The 18217-nt window shown below is 46.0% G+C and overlaps 1 protein-coding gene and 1 long non-coding RNA gene across 2 annotated transcripts; both read right to left on the reverse strand.

Annotated features, from left to right (window-relative positions):
• Nucleotides 1-942: 942 nt before the first annotated feature.
• LOC124035063 (ribonuclease P protein subunit p25-like) lies at nucleotides 943-3372 on the reverse strand. Its single transcript, XM_046348480.1, has one exon. It carries the CDS (start codon nucleotides 2634-2636, stop codon nucleotides 1779-1781), a length of 858 nt encoding a protein of 285 aa, XP_046204436.1. The 5' UTR covers nucleotides 2637-3372; the 3' UTR covers nucleotides 943-1778.
• A 290-nt stretch (nucleotides 3373-3662) lies between these two features.
• Nucleotides 3663-6093, reverse strand: LOC124035064. Its single transcript, XR_006838673.1, has 3 exons — nucleotides 5982-6093; nucleotides 5301-5601; nucleotides 3663-4151 (listed from the first exon to the last, which is right to left on the reverse strand). It is a non-coding gene; the product is annotated as an uncharacterized LOC124035064 (long non-coding RNA).
• Between the last annotated feature and the right edge of the window lie 12124 nt (nucleotides 6094-18217).

An 18217-nucleotide genomic window follows, 5' to 3' on the forward strand; every position in this document is an offset into this window, starting at 1 on the left:
TAATTTAATCAGAAGCCACTGCCAGATTTCTGGATAGGGCTGCGCTCAGAGTATCCTGCCTTGGCAAATCACGCTGTTAAGACACTGATGCCCTTTGCAACCATGTACCTTTGTGAGAGTGGATTCTTGGCCGTCACTAGCATGACAACTAAATACAGGCACAGACTATGTGTGGAAAATTATTTAAGACTAAGACTCTCTCCAATGCAACCCAACATTGCAGAGTTATGTTACACTTCTCATTTACCTGTGGTTAATGTGTTATTCACAATTTTTGATTAACAAATAAAGTTTTATATGTAAGATGGCTAAATAAAGAGCAAAATTGTTGATTATTATTATATTATTATTTGTGCCCTGGTCCTGGTCCTACAAAAACTCACACTCATTATTATGTTTAATAAATGTATTGTATAGTGTGTGTGTGGCAGGCTTACATTGACGGCAAAAGACAACATTTGAGAGTGCGCTGACCCTGGTGCTAGAGGGGGTACGCAGCTGGAGGTTGAATGTTTGAAACTGTACCGGACTAAAAAAGGTTAGGGAACCACTGCTCTACTTGAACCCAAGCACTGTAGTAATGGTATGGAGTTGAGTCTGCTGCTATGGTTTCATATTCTGGAGGGACACTGACTGTGTGAATTTATATCAACCTTAGTTTTGATCCTTTTCTCTAGTGTGCTACAATGTAGTGTTGTAATCTTAATGATAATCTGTCCCTGTATTTCAGCCCCCAGCATCTGTCAGGCTGCTTGGTTCTGGAGCTGCGTCTTATCAGGGGCCATGTCATTAAATCAGTCTCTTAGACAAATTTCACTCCCGTTACTCTTATCAACACATCAGCATGCTGTGATTTCCTTTTCAATCAGGACTTTGTACAGTACTATAGGCTGAGGGATAAAAATACACAAAAAGGCTTTTCCTGCATATAGTTTATTTGAATGTTTGGATATTTAAAAACATGATACATTTGCCATATTATGGATAGTTTAGAAATGAATGCACTTAATGTATATTGTCACCCCATTTGACGGTGCCATAAGTATTTGGACAAATTCACTCATAGTGTAATAATAGTCTACATTTTATACACTATAAGTGCCTTCAAATGGGGGACTAGATACATAAAGTACTTTCATTTCTAAACAGGTAAACAGATATGCATGAAAATACCCTCAAATCGAAGGTGACATTCTCTACTGTCGCATTTTGGATTTGATCTCAAATCCGAAATGCTGGCGTATAGAGCCAAATTAAACATTTTTAGCTTCCCTGTCCAAATAAATACATAGGGGAGTGTAGATATTCTGTGTATTCATTACAATATCGTGGACCTACCTTGTGCATTTGAACAGATTTGCAGATGTAGGACATAATTAGGAAAACAGAACAACAATGTTCAAAATGGGATCTTGGGTGATTGGTCTCTCTGTGTTGTGTTGATGTTTTAAAATGTGATAAGTGTGCTGTCATGTCTAAGCTCTTACAGTGTGACATACAGTGTGATGATATTAAGTATCTCTGGGCACAAAGGCCAACGATTGATTGTGCTGAGAAATGGGTTCAATAAATGCTGTATCTACAGAGACAAGCGTTCAGGTCCTATTTTGACTGACCTCTGGAGGATGGGGTGGGCAGGGTGCTCAGTTCTCCTCAAAAAGCACGGTTCTGTCTGAGTGCATGTTCTGATTGTTTCAGCACTGTGCTTCAGTGGAGGGCAGTGCAGAATGAACTCCTCTGATCCTTCCCACTCGACTGTTTGATACCAGTTCAGTCAGTCAGTTAGCCAGGGGGGTGGAAAGAGCCAGAGTCCCCTCGTCCAGACCCAGACACACTCTCTTAGATTCAGGGAAACTGCTGTATGGGGACAGACCAAGAGGTCTCTTGCTGGCTGTCTGTGGGGCATCCACACTGTCTCTGTCCTCCCAGAGAGCACTGAGAGTCTCAGGGGGCTGGTAGCCGGGCTCCTGCGGGTCCAGGGGGTCTTTGGACAAAAGGATGCTGATGGAGGGGACGGTCCTGTGAACAGTCATCTCCGATGCCCCCCCTTCGTGGCTCTCCCACACCTCCCTCACACCCTTGTAGCGCAGCTTGGTCAGCTGGTGCAGAGACCCCACTTTTCTCTTCATGATCTCAGCGCATGTGATGGTCTTGGTGACGGCACGACCTGACCCAGAGAAAACAACCTGTCTTAGGCCACCGCCTCCACTAACCCCAACACCACTGACATCCCCCTGCATGCGAGCCATGGCAAAACCCATGAGGTTACGGATCTTACTGCCCTCCTTGACACGCATCTCCAGCACTCCTGAGGCCAATCCTGGGAAGGGGCACGGGCAGTCCTCCTCTGTGCGACACACTTTCTTGAACCCACCCTGGCCCGGTTTGAGTGCGGCGGGAGGTGGAGGTAGAGGTGTAGGCACCGGGGTGGGCTGTGTGTTGGAAACACTGTTGACAGTGCAGGAGGGCTGCCCACTGTAAGGCTGAACCTGATATATTGGGCACCTAGCTGGGATCACACCGGTTTCCATTGGGACCTGTGTATTCTCTCCAGGTCCGGTGTATGGTCTGACAGACTCCCTGACCTGATACTGTCTTTGAATGCTGGCCACTCCAACTCCACAGCCGGAATACATCTCTTCGTTCCTGTATCTTCTCCAATCATAAAAGTCCAGTCAGAGACCCTTACTCATATGGGATCCAGCACAGCATTGTTTTCTTATTCTTGTTAGAGGTTTATTCTGTAGACGTCTGCGAAAGTTACAAGGCTTCAGACAGGAATATTACCCGGCTCGCAGAAAGTGCTTTCAATGGAGTCTTTCATGCTGCTTTACAGACAGCTGAAAAAATAAGATAAACGCTGGGTGGTGAATTGAGAATACAAATGGGGCAATTCAAGATGTAAAAAAATAAAAAATACTTGAAAATGCATAAATTCTAAGCTGAAGTGTCCTTTCTCTTGTTTTCTCTCGATGAGCTTTTATCCTTGTAACCTGGATACTTCGATGCTTCAGTCTAACTTTTCAAGAGAAAACGTTTACTTTAGACAACACACTCAATACGCCTCTCACTTAGGGTTCAGATCCAGCATTTATCAGTTGGATTCACATCATTCATGTCATCTCACTTTCTGGGATGGTCCAGTTGATTAGCATCTCTTCTCCTTTCGTGGACCTCTTGGCCAAGGTGCTCTGTGGGAGCTGTCCCCCTCAGGGCTGTGCCAGGGGTGGCTGTAGGCTGGAACCCTAGGCGTCCTGCCTGGAACTCTGTGTCTCTGTCTCCAGTTATGCTCTAGAAAGTGTGCCCTCTGTTTCCCCACAAAGAGACGTAAGGGACAGGAGCTGCCTCACAAATGCTCGCAGGAGGAGTGTCTACTCTGTGTGGTTGGGGGGGGGGGGGGGGGGCATTAGGAAAAAGGGGGGACAGCCCTCTTAAAGGCACAGGCCTTTCAAATATCAGATGAACACTTTCCCTCCACAATAGAAACCTGCCATGGAGGGGAGGGGGGTTATGTCCCTTTTAAGAGCCGTAGCGAGCACAGATCCCGGGCAACTTTGTCAATCTCTTTAGAGGACGTTCCAGTGCATGTGTTCAATGTACATGACTGATTAAACCTGATTTCTGAAATGGAGACTCAGTGAAGCTTTAAAAATGTATTTTCGGCTGTGAAACAATGAATTACATTAGCAAGGTTATAATTGAAAACATCATTCAAAGAGCCAGTTAAAGTCAGCGGCATTATATTGCACTGTACTTAAGCCTTTATCCTATTAGATGTTTTTGTCCATTACCATTTACATAATGTGGTGTTAATGGCTTCATTGTTCAAGCAATCATGAGTCCACTGAGGTGCATGTCTCTCATGGATGAGTTGTTATGTTGTTACCAGGTTGGAAACAACCTCATGATGATCAAGGACGTGTGGATCACAGAAGCATAGAGCCATTACTTCTATTACCAAAGTATTGTTGTGATGGGGCAAGGGTAGATCTGCACATTAGTGTGCTGGAGGCACCTCCAGGTGAGATGGTGTCGTAGTGGTGACAGGTGGGCTAATAAGCAGACTAATGGACCCTCCATCACCAGAGGAGGGCGCTGTCACACTCTCCTGTCCCGGCCCAGACAGCTGCAGCGTCTCTCAGCCCAGCCTCCTGGAAGACAGGTGGATTTGTTTTGGCCTGTGACTGACAGATGGGAAAATTGGTAAAGACAGCCCACTGAGGCTGAACCTATGAGGCTAGGAGAGAGGCACAGAACTCCTAAATGTTCTCCAATCACTCCTCTGAGGGCACACACCGGGAATAAGAACCACGCTATATCTGGGACTAGTCCATGAAGGTAATTCACATTGGTGTGGGTATTATTTTGGATCCCCAAAGGAAAATCAAAGAAAATAAGGAGGTTTGCTGTTCACATGCCATGGTGTTATTTAAATCCATATTAAATGTTGTATTCGAGTCCAAGTTTCTATGATTGAGAAGCAACATTTCTTCACCAATGAAAACTGAGAACACATTTGCCAATTTCTTTTCTTTGTGTACAATTCTGTTTGTTTTCTCACCAACCACTTTATTATAGCCAATGTGTGTGTAGCTCAAATGCACGGGACTGGAGAGCTATTCATCATCTGAACCCATTCTACCCACTGCTGGAGACATAGCAGCAAACGTCTCTGTCTTCTTTCTACTCGGATATAAAGAAGAAGAAGAAGAAGGAGGAGGAGGGAGTTGGGGGACCAAACCAAAGTGATCATTCTGCTGTTTGGGAGAAATTACCCTCATCAGTCATAAGGAGATGCACAGCTGCCTAAGGAGATCTGGTGATGTTAAAAGCTGCCAGTTATCACTCCCACTTCACAACCTGTTTTTAGCACATTTCACTGTGCATTTGAAAAATAATGATCTATCCTCTATTTTGTAAATAACTACATGAACACATGGTACATTTCCATCAGACTTGTACCTTTTCGAGAGAGGGGAGCTTTTAGAACGGTGGTGGTGTTTAATGACAGAGCGAGCAGTTGCAGCTCACACTTGGTCACTCACCCTCTCACACCTCCTCCACGGCTGCCCTCTGCTCCCACACCTCTCCAAACACTCACACCTTTATCTGTTCTCCTGACACCTCTGCTCTGACTGCAGGCAGGCACTCTATCTCTCCCAAATACTGTTCTCTTTACTCCACCTATAGTTTCTCCTTCTCTCCTGCACGTATACCAGCATTTATTCACGCACAAAAACAATGTATTCTTAAAGACTGTGACAAATAGCAGTCATTCTGTCTAGCTCCTCTCTGCTTACCTTGGATGGCATAGCTGCTGGTGTTAGGAATTGTAACACGGACTCTGTTGTTTTGTTTCTGTACTGCAGAGCAGTTGGAGAGGGGCTTGTGTTGCTGGCAGAACTGCACACAGCCTCACAGTTCTCGCTGTGGCAGCCTCTCGCTCGCTTTACGTTAACCGCAAGAGTTTCACGGTCATCAACCAATGCTGGCCTGGAGGCTGTCATTTCCCTCAGTGTGGAGCTCGCCCGCGGCTCTGCTGACGTTCTGCCCCACAAACTCCCAGCCGGCCCCAGTGGGGCACAGAGTTGTTCTCTCTCTCTCCACACACACACACACACACACACACACACACACACACACACACACACACACACACACACACACACACACACACACACACACACACACACACACACACACACACACACACACACACACACACACACACACACACACACACACACACACAGCATAAGGCAGGCCGTTTCAGCAATTACAGGAACATGGCAGAACACAATGAAGCAGGGTCCCGCCATCAGGAGGGAAATAGAGAGAGACCAGGAAAAATGCTGATGCCATTAATAAGAGACTTTGAGGGAGGTGGGGGTGGAGGAGTACATGACCCTCTCAGTATTGTCATCACTTCAGGATGAGATTGATTGGTCTATGTGTTAGTGTGTGTCAAATGGCAATAATACCAAGGTGTCACCCATGACTCCATGATGTGGCTTCCCGGCCATCTCTCCTCTTCTCTCCCTCTTCCTCTCTCTCTCTACATGCACAATGACTCCTCTCATGCAGCCACTGCTTTCTCCTCGGCACTGCAATGCAGATGTGGAGAGAGAGAGAGAGAGAGAGAGAGAGAGAGAGAGAGAGAGAGAGAGAGAGAGAGAGAGAGAGAGAGAGAGAGAGAGAGAGAGAGAGAGAGAGAGAGAGAGAGAGAGAGAGAGAGAGAGAGAGAGAGAGAGAGAGAGAGAGAGAGAGAGAGAGAGAGAGAGAGAGAGAGAGAGAATTGACAGAGGGAAGGTAATCTAGTGCCACCAAGAGGGTGTAGGCAAGGATTAAGAAAGTTTCAGTACATAGAACAAAGGAAGGCAAGAAAGTAAACAAACACCATAGCACAGAAAAACAGATGGGGAAACTCTTGATTTATGAAAATGGACTTTGAAAGTCCTCTGTTATACACTACATGGCCAAAACACCCCTTCAAATTAGTTGATTTAGCTATTTCAGCCACACCCGTTCCTGACAGGTGTTTAAAATCGAGCACCCAGCCATGCAATCTCCAAAGACAAACATTGGCAGTAGAAAGGCCCGTACTGAAGAGCTCAGTAACTTTCAGCGTGGCACTGTCATAGGATGCCACCTTTCCAACAAGTCAGTTTGTCAAATTTCTGCCGTTCTACAGCTGCCCCTGTCAACTGTAAGTGCTGTTATTGTGAAGTGGAAACTATCAACACCAGCTCAGCCACAAAGTGGTAGTCCACACAAGTACCGAAGCAGGTAAAAATGGTCTGTTCTCGGTTGCAACACTCACTACTGAGTACAAACTGCCTCTGGAAGCAACATCAGCACAGCAACTGTTCGCCAGGAGGTTAATGAAATGGGTTTCCATGGCTGATCAGCCGCAATCAAGCCTAAGATCAGCATGCGCAATGCAAAGAGTCAGCTAGAGTGGTGTAAAGCTTGCCGACCATTGGACTCTGGAGCAGTGGAAATGCGTTCTCTGTAGTGATGACTCACACTTCACCATCTAGCGAATCTGGTGTTTGGCGGCTGCCAAGAGAACGCTACCTGCCCAAATAAATAAATAATATACATATATAGTGCCTTGCAAAAGTATTCATCCCCAAGAGTGTTTTTCCTATTTTGTTGCATTACAACCTGTAATTTAAATGGATTTCTATTTGGATTTAATGTAATGGACATACACAAAATAGTCCAAATTGGTGTAGGGAAATGAAAAAAATGACAGGTTAAAAAAGAAAAAAAATGGTGCGTGCAAATGTATTCACCCACTTTGAAATGAAGCCCCTAAATACGATCTGGTGCAACCAATTACCTTCAGAAGTCACATAATTAGTTAGATTGCACACGGGTGGACTTTATTTAAGTGTCACATGATCTGTCACATGATTTCAGTATATATTCACCTGTTCTGGCTGCCCTGAGAGTTCTGCTTTACATAGAGACATAATTTGAACTGTTTTAGAAGCTTTAGAGTGTTTTCTATTCAATTCTAATTATTATATGCATATATTAGCAATTTTGGACAGATGTTTTTTCTGTTTACTATGGGCACGCAATTCCTCCAAAGGGGGCAGTAGTCAGCCCTATCTTTAACAGGTTAAGTGTCACATGATCTGTCACATGATCTCAGTATATATTCACCTGTTCTGAAAGGTCCCAGAGTCTGCAACACTACTATGCAAGGGGCACCACCAAGCAAGTGGCATTATTAAAACCAATGAGCGTGCCAAACAGGTCAGAGAGAAAGTTGTGGAGAAGTACAGATCAGGGTTGGGTTATAAAAAAATATCCGAAACTTTGAACATCCCACGGAGCACCATTAAATTATTTAAAAAAGGAACGAATATGGCACCACAACAAACCTGCCAGGAGAGGGCCGCCCACCAAAACTCACGGGCCAGGCAAGGAGGGCATTAATCAGAGATTAAAAAAGAGACCAAAGATAACCCTGAAGGAGCTGCAAAGCTCCACCACGGAGATTGGAGTATCTGTCCATACGACCACTTTAAGCTGTACACTTCACAGAGCTGGGCTTTACGGAAGAGTGGACAGAAAAGAATAAGAAAACATGTTTGGTGTTCGCCAAAAGGCATGTGGGAGACTCCCCAAACATATGGAAGAAGGTACTCTGGTCAGACAAGACTAAAATTGAACTATTTGGCCATCAAGGAAAACGCTATGTCTGGTGCAAACCCAACACCTCACATCACCCCGAGAAGCCCATCCCCACAATGAAGCATGGTGATGGCAGCATCATGCTGTGGGGATGTTTTTAATTGGCAGAGACTGGGAAACTGGTCAGAATTGTAATTGCTTCAAAATATGGCTCTGCAAAGTATTGACTTTAGGGGGGGGGGTGAATAGTTATGCATGCTCAAGTTTTCTGGTTTTTTTTGTCTTATTTTTTTTGTTTGTTTCACAAGAAAAAATATTTTGCATCTTCAAAGTGGTAGGCATGTTGTGTAAATCAAATGATACAACCCCCCCAAAAATCTATTTTAATTCCAGGTTGTAAGGCAACAAAATAGGAAAAATGCTAAGGGGGGTGAATACTTTTGCAAGCCACTGTATGGGTCTGATCGCCCAACATCAGTGACCGACCTCACTAATGCTCTTGTGGTTGAATGGAAGCCAGTCCCCTCAGCAATGTGCCAACATCTAGTGGAAAGCTTTCCCAAAAGAGTGGAGGCTGTTTATAGCAGCAAAGAGGAGACCAAGTCAATGTTAATGCCCATGATTTTGGAATGAGATGTTTGACGAGTAGGTGTCCACATACTTTTGGCCATGTAGTGTACCATCTCTGTGGAGCTAATCCATAAATGCATTCTCTGAAGCCATTGTTGGTTATTTCCTAACAAGTATGTCATCCCAGAAAACATTTCCTAATCCATGACATTTTGAATGTGACATTTAAAGAGATGAGTGAAGAGTTGAGAGTTGTTTTTCTCTGCTCTGAGGTACGTTTGTGTACTGTGTTTGATTAACTCCACGGACTCTAACTGTAATTGGCAGAGTCTACCTGTTAATGGCAAACACACACAGGCACAAACACATGCTGTTCTCTCCAGCCCCAGGCTACAACTAATGGATTTTATTGGAAATGTTTGATCAATTAAATGAAGGGAAATGAACATGCCATGTATAACAAATGTTAATAGCTAATGAATGGCTCCTAGCGACTACGAGATAATACCAGGAGTTCCATTTAGAGACGTACCGGTGCTAAAAAACAACAACAACACAACTAAAACCAGATGAAGAGCAGTAGTGTCACAGAGAACAGCATGTCCTAACACAACACTAAGCACCATCAGAGATACTGATTAGAGCCCTACAGATAATCTCCCATTAAGATGACTTGTTTGTTGTTATCCTTTTGATGGCTGGTCTACAGCAGCAGCACAGGACAAGGTAGCGGCCCAGGTTGTGGGTGTCGTTAGTCTCCCCAGAGGGCTGCCTCAGTCATAAACACTCTCCTGCCACTGTTTCCAGATGGCCACGGCCTGATAGTGCCCGAGTCCGGTGCTTTGCCACTTCCTACCGAGCACATTCGCACCGGGTCACTGCTTCCTCCGACACGCTACGCACTGCAGAGGAGAGGAGGGTGGCTAATCCTACCCAGCATGCCACACTCTGGAAACTCTAAATGCAAATGTGTGTCTGTGGATGGAAAACGGTGTGTGTGCGTGCGTGTCGACTGTGTTCCAAGTGTGTATCCTAAAATGGATTTGCTTCAGTAGGTTCTTTGGTGAGTCTGTCAGTGTGACCTCTTCCAAATATTCTGGGACATGTTTCACAACCCCTAGAAAGACTACAGAGTGTAACTGCGGTAAGCTTCAAAAGACCCGTCGTGTGCAGACACATTTACAGGTCCAGACCAGATTTGTCCCGTTTTTAATTGCATCGGAGAGCAATCATTCTCTGCCCCACAAATCCTCTGTAAAGCCGCAGCACGTTACAATGGAACCATAATTGCAGGAGTTGAATTGGCTGCCAATGTTCTGCTACTCTCAGTGCCTGCTAGCATTGGAGAGCTCAATAATTAGAAACAGGGAAAAATTAGGTGGCAATTTTGTGTTGGCAATTATCATAATGTAAAAGAAGTGCCATTAGTATTGTTAGTTCTGCGGTATGGCGTCCCGTGACACTTGTCCTGTACCCCTCTCAGCTGCTGGAGTCAACTCTTGATTTCCCTGTAGGCTTTGCACCCCCGCCATCACTGATTTGGTGTTTAGCAAACTGCCTCAGCCAAAAACATCACTAGCCTCAAATACTATGAGGATGATTACAGCATTAGACCCTTGTTTCCATATAAGTAAACAATGAAGTGTTCACCCATTTGAGAGTTTAACCAAATGTATGAGTTCTACCTCAACTGAGATACACTGATTGTACAAAACATCAAGAACACCTTCCTAATATTGAGTTGGAGCCTCATTTTTGCCCTCAGACCAGCCTCAATTCATTGGGGCATGGACTCTACAAGGTTTCGAAAGCGTTCCACAGGGATGCTGGTCCATGTTGACTATTCTTGGTACACACAGGAAACTGTTGAGCCCAGCAATGTTGCTTTTGGCACCTACTATCATACCGCGTTCAAAGGCACTTCAATATGTTGTCATGTCCATTCACCCTCTGAATGGCACACATACACAATCCATGTCTCAATTGTCTCAAGGCTTAAACATCCTTCTTTAACCTCTCCTCCCTTTCATCTACACTGATTGAAGTGGATTTAACAAGTGACATTGATAAGGGATCGTAGCTTCCGCCTGGATTCACCTGGTCAGTCTACTGTATGTCATGGAAAGAGCAGGTGTTCTTAATGTTTTGTATACTCAGTGTATATACAGATAATATTATTTTACTATTATAAATAGCAGCACAACTGAGAGGATGGGGAATTCATTTCATTGTTAAGCTAGATGTCCCTGGGCAGAAAACAAGAATTGTTCATAAAGGAATGAAAAAGAAAATGACTTTGGGATACAGGAAGTCCTTCAGCATTAAGGTTGGAACAACTCTCAGCGGCTCTCAAGCAATCAAGCGTGGGGATTTACACAAGATTTTAATTTGGATGCATTATCCAATCCCTCTCGGACTGAAAAGCTGGCAATTGCTTAGACAAAAGATATGCACTGATAAGTGTTGAAGGTCAACAAGCTGCAACAGTGAAGATATCAGCAGTTGGTCCACAACAGAAACACGTAGCTACACACACAGACACACACACAGACACACACACACGCACGCACACAGCCACAGCCACAAAATATAAACCGCAGACTTCATACGTTACATGACAGTCTACACACAGATCCTACAGTGAGTCTCTGCTATAACTCTCAGATCAAAGCTTATGATCAGTCCAATGTTTTTGTTTCACAGTGTGTTTGAAAGCTGCTCGGCACATGGCTTACACTTCCTCATGCTGCCGTGAAGCCGTAAAGCTAAATGAGGGTCTGTGTTAAGAATAAAAGAAGGATTAAATGAACAACACTGTCTGAGGACAGAGGCAGCCCTTTCAGCATACTGTATGTATATGGCAGGTGAGAGAATATTCTTGTGCTTTTTTCTCATCTCTGACGCATTATTGAATGGCCTGCACCTTCTCTCGCCTCAAAGAATTCTGCTGATGGAATCAAAATCCCTTTCACAGATTTAAATGAGGTGTGCTCTGCTGTGAGTGGTATTGGAAAAGCATTTGTCGGAACAGAGCCTCACAGAAGCATCCTTAAATACAAGGCAATCACCGTCTAACACAGAGACGAGGCAGGCGGAGACGTGTGCCCAGACTGCGGAGTGGAAGAGGACCGATGATTATGATGGTAATAAGCAATAAACCAAAACAAAGTCATCCCTGAATCTCTCGCTTTTCTCTCTGCACCACCCAGCAACATTGACAGGGCCTTTTTTTTTGTCAACGGGCTAAGCTGCAATTTAAAAGTAATTTCTCATTATTTGCCTTGAATCCATATACTGTACACACACATTCTAATCTGTCAAAGCCTTGATAGGGAGCAGTAGTCCAGGAGCCACATCATGCATAACATGCCTATTCAATATCAACTATGCCCTGGCCCGCTTTCTTACAACCAACAGAACATATTGACACGTTCAAATGAAACTCGGCACATGCAGTGTGAGCTTCTGGTCTACGTACTGAGGACATTTTGAAGGCATTTCCGTGATCTCCGTGATAATGGACTGGTGCCGATCGGAGAGTGGTTCTGCCATACATACTCCAGGGACACCTCCTTGTGTCAGACCTGAGCATGGAGGAGGAGTAGAAGGTGGAGGAAGATGAGGAGGAAATTAGAATGAGGGGAGAGGAGGAAGATGAAGAAGAACGAGGAGCCCTTTTAATTCTATCCTGGTCTAATGAGAGGCTGTCAGGGCTACACCACAATGAAAGTACCCCTCAAATGTACTTCTATTGTGGAGCCCTGGCACTACAGGGGAGTGTGTGGAGCAGGCAGGAAGGGTGCCGAGACAACCATTATTATGCCTGCAAAGAGCAGGGTCTGGCAGAGAGAGGAGGACAGAGAAGAAAAGAGAGTAGAAGATTGCGGCTGGAATTGTCAAACTGTGGCAGTAGTGGGCTTCAGTCACTTTATCAGTGCCAGAGCAGGGCCTCTTCCTCCCATCTAGAGAAACTATTCTCTCCCCCTCCAACCAGGAAAACACACTCTCTCACCCTGAAAGCTGAAAGCAATCACCCTTCTTGTCTTTTCACTCTTCCCCTTTCTCTCTCTGCCACTATCTCTTCTCTCAATTTCTCTTTTGCTCTCGCCATCTCTGTCCCTCTTTGTTTATTGTGAACAGTACATCAAACACAAAGTCTGTCGGTTGAGAGCATGATCAGCTTGAGCAAATCATTGATCAGGTTGAAATTACGATAGGATTTCTGCGAAGCAAGTGCACGAAAATCTATTGTGCTCCAGGTCATCTATTGGGAATCACAGAGGTATGTAAATGCAGTGATCTTGCCCCAATACACAGAGTTAATAATCTGTTTACACTCCAAGCCCCTTTTCATTGATTTTCAATCTTACCACTGAAATACACATTCCCAATAGGTTTCAGTTGGTTTTAGAGAGTGGGCAAAATCAGGTGTGTGTGCATACGTGAGACCATGTGTATGTGGAGGGGTTATTATAATAGTATTGGAGTCGATAATGAAATGAAGGTGTTCTTGGGTATTCTAAGATCAATATCTGCATGAGAAAGGTTGCGAGAGGTGTCAAGTTGTGATGATAGGTAGTGTGTATGAGGGGAGGAGTGAGGGGCCTCTCCTAACACCATGTCAACAGGTCAGTGAGAAGACCGGGACTCTGATCTAGTGGTTGAAAGATCCATATTGAGGTGTTTTGAGGTAGTGAGATGCATATTGAGCAGGGTCAGTAGTTAGAACAGGTCTCTGATGTGCACTGCTCCCTGTACCTCCATTCCCGGCACATATACTGTGTGTGGAGCTCTGGGACTGTGTCTGTCTGAGTGCCTCCCTTTTAAAGAGGCTGTGAATGATGTTCTTTAGAGAGTGCTGATTGCTGGTTTAACCTGGCAGCCACGGTGGCTGCTGCTGCATTAATAATCGCGGGAAGGCAGGAGTGCTGGCGGGGCCTTTGCCTTGTTCAACGCTATCTCTCCATCTATGTCTCTATCTCTGTCTCTGTCTCTGTCTCTGTCTCTGTCTCTGTCTCTGTCTATGTCTCTATCTATGACTCTGTCTATGTCCCCTCTGTCTCTGTCTCTGTCTATGTCTCTGTCTATGTCCCCTCTGTCTCTATCTCTGTCTCTGTCTCTGTCTCTGTCTCTGTCTCTGTCTCTGTCTCTGTCTCTGTCTCTGTCTCTGTCTATATCTCTGTCTCTGTCTCTGTCTCTGTCTCTGTCTCTGTCTCTGTCTATGTCTCTGTCTCTGTCTATGTCCCCTCTGTCTCTGTCTCTGTCTCTGTCTCTGTCTCTGTCTATGTCTCTATGTATGTCTCTATCTATGTCCCCTCTGTCTCTGTCTCTGTCTCTGTCTATGTCTCTATCTCTGTCTCTATCTATGTCTCTGTCTATGTCTCTATCTATGTCTCTGTCTATGTCCCCTCTGTCTCTGTCTATGTCCCCTCTGTCTCTGTCTCTGTCTCTGTCTCTGTCTCTGTCTCTGTCTCTGTCTCTGTCTCTGTCTCTGTCTCTGTCTCTGTCTCTGTCTCTGTCTCTGTTTCTCTGTCTCTGTCTCTGTCTCTGTCTCTGTCTCTGTCCCCTCTGTCTCTATCTCTATATCTGTCTCCTCTGTCTCTGTCTCTGTCTCTGTCTCTGTCTCTGTCTCTGTCTCTGTCTCTGTCTCTGTCTCTGTCTCTGTCTCTGTCTCTGTCTCTGTCTCTGTCTCTGTCTCTGTCTCTGTCTCTGCGCCCGGCCAGCCAGCAAGCCGGGCGCAGCAAAAAGGCAGCAAACAGCAGGGGAACTGTGGCGGAAAATTACAGCTTCTTCACATGCCAGCCAGCCAGCCAGCCGACCAGCCAGCAAGCCGACCAGCCAGCCAGCCAGCCGACCAGCCAGCCAGCCAGCCGACCAGCCAGCCAGCCAGCTACCATGCCACGGTCGGAGCAATAGGGGGGAGCAGAAAGAGAGAGAAAGAGAGCGAGCCCATTCCAGCAGCAGGAGACCAATCCACAACCCCCCTGTGTCAATATTAACTGTGTGGCTGAAACTCTCCTTCCCCTCCCATTACTTCAGCCCCACATTTCTCCCACCCAGTCAGAAGACATTTTGATTGGTTGTGTGAAGATTAAAGACACTCTGTCCGCTAGGGAGAGAACAGTATAATTGATATTTCGGCTCAGGGCAAACTTGCTCTCGCAGGCCAGTGGCTGTTTCAGCAGGAAATGAATGTTAGCACAGCTTGGCAGCGGAACGTACGGCCGGCGTGTTTCGGGAAATATATTGGAGTTCAGTCTCTGGTCCACTGACTACTGCAACTACAGCTGAATTAAATGAACATTGTGTAGAGAGGAGATAAACAGAAAATAGATGATTCATCGAGCTGCCCTCAGATTTAGCACCAATGTGTTATGGTGGTGGCACTTGTGAAAGGGTTTGAAATAAATATAGATTTCTGAGTATGTTATAAAAAAATGATGGACTGGACCAACAATGATATTTTTGAACACTTATGAGGGTGCACATGGTAACGTCGTTAGTAGTGCCCAGTCATATTATAGGGGATCACACCATGACTGAAATGTGAACCCTGCTTATACATCGAAAGACTTTATAATGCATTGAATGGGAACTATCATGCAAATCAGTCCCAAGGTGCTGGGAATGGGGGTGGTGGGGGAGCATTATTCAAGAGTTCCACATCTCTGATGTCGCCAATCTGATTCTATAACACATGACATGTCCAGGGAAACAATAGCCGTGGTCCAGCAGTGTTGAGGTACCCATTCTGAAAAATCATCACAGTACATGCAGCGGTCTAAGGCATTGCATCTCAGTGGAAGAGGCATCACTACAGTCCCTGGTTTGATTCCAGGCTGTATCACATCCGGCCATAGGGCGGCGCACAATTGGCCCAGCGTCATCCGGGTTTGGCCGGGGTAGGCTGTCGTTGTAAATAATAATTTGTTCTTAACTGACTTGCCTAGTTAAATAAACGGAGTGGACACTGGGGTCTGGTCATGGTTAAATGTGGCCTTATTGTGGCGCTGTGTGACTGACCACATAAACAGGACATTTAGTCTAATTTCTATTCACAGAGCGTTCTGTCTCGGAACACTGGAGAGCAGGACCAAACCACTGTGACCCTCACGCTCTTCCCTTTATTTCTTGACTTCCTTCAAGACCCCCTTTCACTGTCTCTCTCTCTCTCTCGCTCACTCTCTCCCCACTACCCCCTTTCTCTCTCTCTCTCTCTCTCTCTCTCTCTCTCTCTCTCTCTCTCTCTCTCTCTCTCTCTCTCTCTCTCTCTCTCTCTCTCTCTCTCTTCTCTCTCTCTCTATCTTTTTCCACACGAGCGCCTCCTTAAAACCTCTCTCTGCTATGCTTGGCCGCTCTCTTTTTAATTACCATGTATTCTTCTTTGGCTAATAGAAACACTGATGAAACCGATTACATGGCAGCGGTGCTGTGTGTGGACCTGCATTTAGGAAAGAATAAGGGACAAGACAAAGAGAGAGAGAGCGTGGAAGGGAAGGACAGAGCACAGAAAGATGGATGGGGTAAAAAGCTATTTGTTGCCTTTGTTGTTGTTGGGTCAGAGATGTTTAAGTCCTGAGGGAAGTTCCCCATCTTATCACAGTGAACAGACTGCTGTACCCCCACCTTTCACATTACCAACCTTACAGTTATAGATTATACCTCTGTTTTTTTATTTCTTTCTTTCTTTCTTTCTTTCTTTCTTTCTTTCTTTCTTTCTTTCTTTCTTTCTTTCTTTCTTTCTTTTTCTCTCTCTCTCTCTCTCTCTCTCTCTCTCTCTCTCTCTCTCTCTCTCTCTCTCTCTCTCTCTCTCCCTCTCTCTCTCTCTTTCTCTCTCTCTCTCTCTCTCTTTCGCACTCTCTCCCATTCTCTCTCCAGTCCAAAGGCAGGCTGGTTCTCTATATCTCCAGTCCAAAGGCAGGCTGGATCTCTCTCTCTCCAGTCCAATGCAGGCTGGATCTCTCTCTCTCCAGTCCAAAGGCAGGCTGGATCTCTCTCTCTCCAGTCTAAAGGCAGGCTGGTTCTCTCTCACTCCAGTCCAAAGGCAGGCTGGATCTCTCTCTCTCCAGTCTAAAGGCAGGCTGGTTCTCTCTCTCTCCAGTCCAAAGGCAGGCTGGATCTCTCTCTCTCCAGTCTAAAGGCATACTGGTTCTCTCTCTCTCCAGTCCAAAGGCAGGCTGGATCTCTCTCTCTCCAGTCTAAAGGCAGGCTGGTTCTCTCTCTCTCCAGTCTAAAGGCAGGCTGGTTCTCTCTCTCTCTCCAGTCTAAAGGCAGGCTGGTTCTCTCTCTCTCTCTCTCTCTCCAGTCTAAAGGCAGGCTGGATCTCTCTCTCTCTCCAGTCCAAAGGCAGGCTGGATCTCTCTCTCTCTCCAGTCTAAAGGCAGGCTGGTTCTCTCTCTCTCCAGTCAAAAGGCAGGCTGGTTACATTTACATTTACATTTACATTTAAGTCATTTAGCAGACGCTCTTATCCAGAGCGACTTACAAATTGGTGCATTCACCTTATGACATCCAGTGGAACAGTCACTTTACAATAGTGCATCTAAATCTTAAAGGGGGGGTGAGAGGGATTACTTATCCTGTCCTAGGTATTCCTTAAAGAGGTGGGGTTTCAGGTGTCTCCGGAAGGTGGTGATTGACTCCGCTGTCCTGGCGTCGTGAGGGAGTTTGTTCCACCATTGGGGGGCCAGAGCAGCGAACAGTTTTGACTGGGCTGAGCGGGAGCTGTACTTCCTCAGTGGTAGGGAGGCGAGCAGGCCAGAGGTGGATGAACGCAGTGCCCTTGTTTGGGTGTAGGGCCTGATCAGAGCCTGGAGGTACTGAGGTGCCGTTCCCCTCACAGCTCTGTAGGCAAGCACCATGGTCTTGTAGCGGATGCGAGCTTCAACTGGAAGCCAGTGGAGAGAACGGAGGAGCGGGGTGACGTGAGAGAACATGGGAAGGTTGAACACCAGACGGGCTGCGGCGTTCTGGATGAGTTGAAGGGGTTTAATGGCACAGGCAGGGAGCCCAGCCAACAGCGAGTTGCAGTAAACCAGACGGGAGATGACAAGTGCCTGGATTAGGACCTGCGCCGCTTCCTGTGTGAGGCAGGGTCGTACTCTGCGGATGTTGTAGAGCATGAACCTACAGGAACGGGTCACCGCCTTGATGTTGGTTGAGAACGACAGCGTGTTGTCCAGGATCACGCCAAGGTTCTTAGCGCTCTGGGAGGAGGACACAATGGAGATGTCAACCGTGATGGCGAGATCATGGAACGGGCAGTCCTTCCCCGGGAGGAAGAGCAGCTCCGTCTTGCCGAGGTTCAGCTTGAGGTGGTGATCCGTCATCCACACTGATATGTCTGCCAGACATGCAGAGATGCGATTCGCCACCTGGTCATCAGAAGGGGGAAAGGAGAAGATTAGTTGTGTGTCGTCTGCATAGCAATGATAGGAGAGACCATGTGAGGTTATGACAGAGCCAAGTGACTTGGTGTATAGCGAGAATAGGAGAGGGC

Source organism: Oncorhynchus gorbuscha, linkage group LG05, assembly GCF_021184085.1.
Source record: "Oncorhynchus gorbuscha isolate QuinsamMale2020 ecotype Even-year linkage group LG05, OgorEven_v1.0, whole genome shotgun sequence".
NCBI lineage: Eukaryota > Metazoa > Chordata > Actinopteri > Salmoniformes > Salmonidae > Oncorhynchus > Oncorhynchus gorbuscha.

Bases quoted from the DNA above. Each gene is read 5' to 3' on its own strand.
- LOC124035063 (XM_046348480.1), bottom strand. From the start codon at position 2,636: ATGTATTCCGGCTGTGGAGTTGGAGTGGCCAGCATTCAAAGACAGTAT.